The sequence below is a fragment of the Biomphalaria glabrata genome, chromosome 5 (genome assembly GCF_947242115.1).
Source record: "Biomphalaria glabrata chromosome 5, xgBioGlab47.1, whole genome shotgun sequence".
In the NCBI taxonomy this organism is placed as follows: domain Eukaryota; kingdom Metazoa; phylum Mollusca; class Gastropoda; family Planorbidae; genus Biomphalaria; species Biomphalaria glabrata.
This window is the reverse complement of record NC_074715.1, coordinates 13,895,533-13,902,662: the sequence shown is the minus strand read 5'-3', so window position 1 is coordinate 13,902,662 and position 7,130 is coordinate 13,895,533. Positions and strand designations below refer to the sequence as shown.

General features: G+C 34.1%; 1 protein-coding gene across 1 annotated transcript; it reads right to left on the bottom strand.

Moving 5' to 3' along the window:
* Position 1: 1 nt before the first annotated feature.
* On the bottom strand, positions 2 to 6,785 carry LOC106061415 (uncharacterized protein F21D5.5-like). Its single transcript, XM_013219559.2, has 8 exons — positions 6,349 to 6,785; positions 4,722 to 4,903; positions 4,547 to 4,636; positions 4,204 to 4,324; positions 3,205 to 3,341; positions 2,940 to 3,071; positions 1,676 to 1,778; positions 2 to 1,336 (listed from the first exon to the last, which is right to left on the bottom strand). The coding sequence occupies exons 1-8, from the start codon at positions 6,581 to 6,583 to the stop codon at positions 1,092 to 1,094; spliced, it is 1,245 nt and encodes a 414-aa protein (XP_013075013.2). The 5' UTR covers positions 6,584 to 6,785; the 3' UTR covers positions 2 to 1,091.
* Positions 6,786 to 7,130: the final 345 nt, after the last annotated feature.

The following is a 7,130-nucleotide window of genomic DNA, read 5'->3' as shown; positions in this document are numbered from 1 at the left end:
ATTCAGTCTGCTCAGTATTTTATTCTGAGATAATATATTTGGTACAAAGTAATGGGCACTGTAATCAATAAACAATTTGGTAAGAAATGTAAAAAAAAAATAAAAAAATAGCAAGACTGTGCAGAATAATGATATCAAAAATATCACTGACATGACCCAGATAGATTGGTATATTTTAACAATCACTATTCTATGAGTAATTCTTATATAGTGTTTAAAGTAAACAGAATGTTTAAAGTGTGGATTTTCTTAGTACTTTGGACTGTGAACAATGTGATCTAATAATTAGGTCTACATACAATTGTGGCAGTGAAATGGAACATACAATTAAACATTATTCAAGTGTTAAACATTTTCCAAATGTTTAGATAGTAAAAAAATTAAATTATATTGGCACATACTTGAAAATCTCAAAACAATTGCTGTTTATAATACAAACTGAAACAACAAACATAAATGTGTGCAACAAAGTTCTAAATTTATATAAGTTCCATCAAGGAATGTAACATTCAGCACCAGGCTGAACATAAAGCAAATGTTTTATGTTAAAAAAAACTATCAGGACAATGGTTCAATTTGAAATCACTTGATCATTTACTTGAGGAGATAAAAATCATACAAATACAGGTATGTATTAACATGTCTTGTTTATAGGGGAGTTAAAAATTATTCCAATACTCAAGGTGACAACATTGGTTGTTAAAAGAAGATATAAAACTCATTTGAATACAAAAAAGTAACAACATGGCTTGTTAAAAGGGAATATAAAAATTCTCAAATACAACTGAGTAACAGAATGTCTTGTTTCTATTGAGAATTTTTTTTTTTTTTTTAGGTATATGTATTAGTATTGTGTTAATAAATCTCAGTGGATTCACACAATCTCATTTAAAAAGTATGCAATAGCAAGTGTTTACCTTGAGTTAATATCAAAGCCTAACCTCCCCAAACTTGAAATATGTGCATTATTTAAATATCTCATTTGGTTTTCTATGCACCTGTAAGGCTAACTCTGCACAATAAGCTCAGTAATAGCATAAAGCTGGCTTGAAGCATATTTGTTTTTTGTCCAATTATTTTTAACATTGTATCTAATCAGTCCACTGTTTGAATAGCTCCTCATCATTTTTATTGTCAAATCTAGGCTTGAAATCAACTTTAATAATGTCAGAGAATCCTTCTGATAACTGTGGCTCTTGAAAGTTCTTTTTAAACATATTAAATCCCACATCAGGGATTCTACGAACTGCACCCTTTGTCTGATTCTGCCTGAACATATTTAAATGATGAGAGAGTTCCAGTGGAGTCTGAAGCCAGAAACATCGGCATGGTATTCCTAAAACAGAAAATGGAAAAAAAAAGTAGAAAACAAACATTTATTTTGGCATTATTCATCAAGTTGATCAAATTAACTAAATAGTTTTGGTCAACAGGACCTATGATGTTATGGTCAACAGGACCTATGATGTTATGGTCTAAAGTGTCTAAAAGTCGATATAAAACTAAGTGATGTTTAAAGCAATTGATTGTGAAAGCTATGCTGTTGAGCTACGAGTGAAACTGATCTTATTATAGTCAACAGCCCCCAATTACAGTACACACACTAAATAAAAATAATAGCAGAACAAATTAAGTGCACTCTTTACTGTTTAAGTAGTTCCAAACCAGTGTTTACCTTTCTCTTGGGCTAATTTTATAAAAGCAGCTCTACCGTCTACAGATGGATTAGTATTGTCAGCTACAACACTTTTACCCTCTTGAAGAGCTGCTTTCGCAGCCTGGAGAGAAAAAAAAAAAAAAAATTAACGTTAAATTTTATGAAACAAAAATTTCTCATTGAGAACTAATGTTAAATGATGAGATCATGTTTAAGCCAGACATCTTTAGTCTTCTCAATTAATGTTAGGCATCCATTATAAGTTAAGAAACTAAGGCATGTACACTAATCTCCAAGTATAAATCTCACTTTTTGCCATAACTCAAACTTGAGATGCATGCTTTAGTGTGTAATGTCTCAGCACTGTATCCAATTAAAATAAATAAAACGAAAATATGAATTATTTTGTCTCCTAAAAATGTAAATGTATAAAATTGCATTTAAGCTAATTTGTCTGGCATTAGTAAAAGATAAAATAAGGCAGACTACAGAAGTCTTTATTTTAGACATTTGTGCAAGTGTTTAGCACCTGTAAGATTTAAGAACGATGGATAACTCAGTAAAGATAGAATAAAATGCAGTAGTTGTAACAAAAGTCCTTCAGTCCTTATTTTGACTCTATATCAGAATCATTCAGTCTGGAAATGCAAGCCCTACTTCTGACTCAGTATCAGAATCCTTCAGTCTGGAAATGCAAGCCCTACTTCTGACTCAGTATCAGAATCCTTCAGTCTGGAAATGCAAGCCCTACTTCTGACTCAGTATCAGAATCCTTCAGTCTGGAAATGCAAGCCCTACTTCTGACTCAGTATCAGAATCCTTCAGTCTGGAAATGCAAGCCCTACTTCTGACTCAGTATCAGAATCCTTCAGTCTGGAAATGCAAGCCCTACTTCTGACTCAGTATCAGAATCATTCAGTCTGGAAATGCAAGCCCAACTTCTGAATCAGTATCAGAATCCTTCAGTCTGGAAATGCAAGCCCTACTTCTGACTCAGTATCAGAATCATTCAGTCTGGAAATGCAAGCCCAACTTCTGAATCAGTATCAAAATCATTCAGTCTGGAAATGCAAGCCCTACTTCTGACTCAGTATCAGAATCCTTCAGTCTGGAAATGCAAGCCCTACTTCTGACTCAGTATCAGAATCCTTCAGTCTGGAAATGCAAGCCCTACTTCTGACTCAGTATCGGAATCCTGTCTGGAAATGCAAGCCCTACTTCTGACTCTAGTACAATAAAGCAAATTTTGTCAATGACATTTAGTGACCATGCAAGAACATACCTTGATACATTTCTCCATAGTTCCCATAGTGTCTCTGTTGACTGCAACATAACCTGAGGGTTCCAAGTGGCGACGCCTGAAAGTGCTCTTTCCAGAAGCTGGCTGACCAACCATTAACACAAGTTCTTGGACCTTTACAAAATTTTTTACTCAGTCAGTGCTTTAAGAGAAGTGACTTTTAAAAAAAAATGATCAACAATTGAATGCAATCTAGTTCTGAGTATCAAAGCAGAAAGGAATCTGTCATAACACAGGTGGTCTTTACCTTACTAGCAAAAGAACTTTTGTCAGCTCCTGCTGGCACAGGTGGATGAGATGACAGAAATTTTTTAGAATCTAATGATCCCCAATGAAATGGTACTGGAGCTTCATTTAGGAAAAATTCATCAGGAGTTGAAAATCCTGTTATGATTCAAAAAATAATATCTTCAACTTTAAAGCAAGACGCCAAACTCATTTGAAGCTAAATATATTTCATAAAAAAATATAAAGGAGTAAATTTAGAAATAAAATGTTTCTAAATATATGATTACCAAATATATACAATTAAAAAATTTATCTTAATTGTAGCATTGTAATATTCGTGTATGTTTCACCTTTAATAACAATAGTTAGGTTTGGCTAGAAAAGAAAAACGTGTCCAACAAATTGTAGGTTATGGCATATCAGGGGACATAACTGTTGCAAGTGTTAAAAAGAAATAAGGTAATAGGTTTTATCAACTTTATTGATTAACATTTTTGTTCCCCTGTCCCTCTCCTCACTTAATATTTACTTGTCTGCCTTACACATTCGAGACATTACACCCAGGTTGCTAGTCATTTACCTAATACTTTGAAAGTGAGTGGAAATGAGTCAAGATAGGATTCTGTGATCTTTAAAGAAATATAAAGCTGAACTTCCCAGCAGACAAAGAAGTATACAGCTGAACCACACTTCCAAAGAGAGTAGCACCCATGGTCTAGCAGACATTTAGGTTTCATAGATGGCAGTTTCTGTTTCAAAAAAGGTATCACTTTGTGACGTTGCCATTCCTTTGATCACCCCTTTATCTTTACAGAGGCCTGGGTTGTGCTCCTTTGCCCTTAAAAAATGCCCATGAATAGTAGGATGTGTGCCAGAACTAAGGCTAGTTGTGGTCACCTCTCACCATGTCTTTCCCTTTTTAAGCTAGCCACAAACACTCAGTGACACAATTAATGAAACTATTTGTATTCAGTGCCATCACAGGAAGCTACCAAAAAAAGATGAAGAAATTACATACTTATTCCGATATTAGCAGCAAACATCCTGTCACTGCATGAAAAATCTTTTGGTTTATCCTTGGCCCATCCTTTGCTCCGCCCAGCTGCATCCCCGACATATGTGCACTTTGCCTTATCCACCTAAACATAAAAAAAAAAAACAACTTAATAGACAATTTGTTAAAAATGTGTTTCACACAACAAAATTTTCCTGAATGTTATGCAGCTTAATTATAATTGGTTATTAAGAACATTTTTAGAAATTCAAATCGTTAATGGAACGTTTTAAATAATAGAAATGGATGATTCAAGTTACTTTTTACTTCACTACAAAACAATTATTCTCAATCTAATTCAGTTTACCTTTACACCATTATTACAGTTTTTAACAAAGTAATCCCACATGGCTGTGTTTGGCTTTCTGTACTGATTGCTTCCTGTGCTTGCAAATACCTGCAGTGAACACAATAAATCAAATTACAGAAAGAAGGATCCTTTAGGACTGAATATATTCTATGAAAATGGAGTCTGAACTCACCAGAACTGGAATGCCAAGTTGTTTAATTATATCTTCCATTTTGTCTTTGAAGCTTTCAGGTGTCAGCTTTTTTTTTTCAATGCCTGCTTGATTTGTGAAAAACACTATCCTGTAATCATCTTTGTTCAAACTCCTGAGCTTTTCTGGTACAGTAGTGTCCCAAAAGACCCAATCTTTAGCACCTAAATTGAATGAGATTTAAAGACAATGAATTGACTAAAACAAGGAGATGAATTAATCTTATGTTAGACATCATTACTGGTCATTTGGGTTGGTTAAAAAAAAAAGATTATGAAATACATTTGTAGGATGATGGATTAAATTTACCATTTAGTGTACTTTTTAAACCATATTAAAGAGACGGATGGCTTTAAAAAGAGATATACCGACTGGCTTATAGTGCCAAATTGGACTTAACTAACTGGAAAAAAAGGCTTTTTTTGAAATATTATTGTTATGAGTTTTTCTCCCCTTTTTACCAGCACAATGCTAAGTAGCATACCTTTTAAATGACAAATGTACTCATATATTGCAGATCATTCTAGAACAAGTGAAACTCAGAGAGAATATAACAGTATGCAACAGCAAAGTGCATCAAATCATCTCATCACAAGTTAAGACTATTTTTTTCTCTCTTTATTTATTATACAGGTCAATATTCATCTATATAATCAATGCTATGGATAGCGAAAGAACATGGGCCTCAGCCCTGGAAGAAAAACGGACAATGCGAAAAATGGCCAGATCCTCTACCACCGAAGCAAAAGCCACCTTAACCTGTGATATTTGTGGACGAGAGTGTCTCTCCAAAATAGGGCTCCATAGCCACAAGAGGAAGTGTGCGAGATGAACCATAGTCGTTCTACGACTGAAGAAGGCCAATGAATGATGAAAAAAAATCAATGCTCCATTATTGTTGTCTAATTATGTGGATAACTGGTAACATGGTTAGCGTTTCAGGCTGTCATCCTGATGGTCCAGAAGTCAAACCCTATCTGAGCTTTGGGCTTGGATGTAACAATCTTCATTTATGAAGGAGATTCTGATACAAATCAATCAATCGTTGTCTTTTTTACTCCCAATAATGACAAGAAAAAAAATGGGTGTGATAGTAAGTGTGTTATTGTTTTGAGTGACTAGTAGTGTATTGTGTGTGACTGTGTATTGTTGGTACTTGATTGAGTGAACAACTAATAAATTGTGTAAGGTAGTGTAACGAGGGGTCAGTGAACAGCAGAGTGCGGAATGAGACAGCATATCTATAATAGACTAAATGAAATTGAATGTCAAGATAATAAAAGTTAATTGTTAATGAAATGAAATTGAATGTCAAGATAATAAAGTTAATTATTAATAGATCTAGCTATTAAGTCTTTCTTATAGTATGTACAAGATTAATACATGGTGTCAGAAGTGGGATGATCTACTTTTTCTAGGACACCTTGTCTTCCATTCATTTCAGTCTCAACTCTTTTTTTTTAATTCCTCGAGCAGTCCTATCACATCATATGTTCTTCTTATACTATAAACGATAGTATCTAGACATAGAATATATAGATCATCTATCATATGTTAATCTAGATTCGTAGCGTTAATCAAAATGAAACAAAACAAAACAAAAAAAAACCTGTTGCAAACTTGCGGCCGCTGGCAGTCTTGATAACAGTAAAATCCACGTCGAAGCCAACGACTTTAGATTTGCCATCAAGTGTATCCGATGTTAAAGCTATCATTTGGCATTGATCACCGCTTTGATCAACATTGGTCCATCGAAGTCCGTTACCCAATTCTGTTTCACCTTTTAATTTTTTTGCTTTCAATTCTGTATTTGAAACTGCCTTTCTCTTTGGGCGTCCGCTCATTTTCGCAGTCAGTGTTAGAGCTTGTATAATGCCAGTGGTAGGCTATGCCGAAGCCTACCCGTAAGCTGCTATTTATATTAGGTGTAGTTCTACTTTCCATTCTGATTTAGAACGAGTCTGGACATAGAATCTAGATCTATATAGATCTTGATCTAATATGGGCGTAATGTTTGTTAAAATTGGGTCGATTTTCCGCGAAGTAAGATCGATCTCATAGAGGGTAACCTCTGATTACGTTTGTTCTGACCTCGTTTGAAGACGCCACCTGGTGGTGGAAAAATAAATGAAAACTTTTTGCGTAATTCACCTTGCACCCTCTCAAGACTAACGTAAACATAAAGTCGATATATAATGCGGCTTTAATATTACTTAATATTTGAACAAAAACAAACTTAAGTTTCTGTATTACTTGATTTATTATTCACTTACATGCATTAGACTACGAAGTATCATAAATTATTTATAAAACAAGTTAAAATAAAAAATCCACCATAACATCCAAAAGTAGTGTTCGGCTTAAATCTACAGCATGAGCTTTAATTAAATC

What these genes read in the sequence shown, in the direction of transcription:
- LOC106061415 (XM_013219559.2), bottom strand. Translation starts at nt 6,583, where the DNA reads ATGAGCGGACGCCCAAAGAGAAAGGCAGTTTCAAATACAGAATTGAAA. An exon ending in CGGCCGCAAGTTTGCAACAG is followed by an intron (nt 4,904 to 6,348) that starts GTTTTTTTTTGT and finishes CATTCAATTTAG; the next exon opens with GTGCTAAAGATTGGGTCTTT. An exon ending in AAAGTTCTTTTGCTAGTAAG is followed by an intron (nt 3,072 to 3,204) that starts GTAAAGACCACC and finishes AATTTTGTAAAG; the next exon opens with GTCCAAGAACTTGTGTTAAT.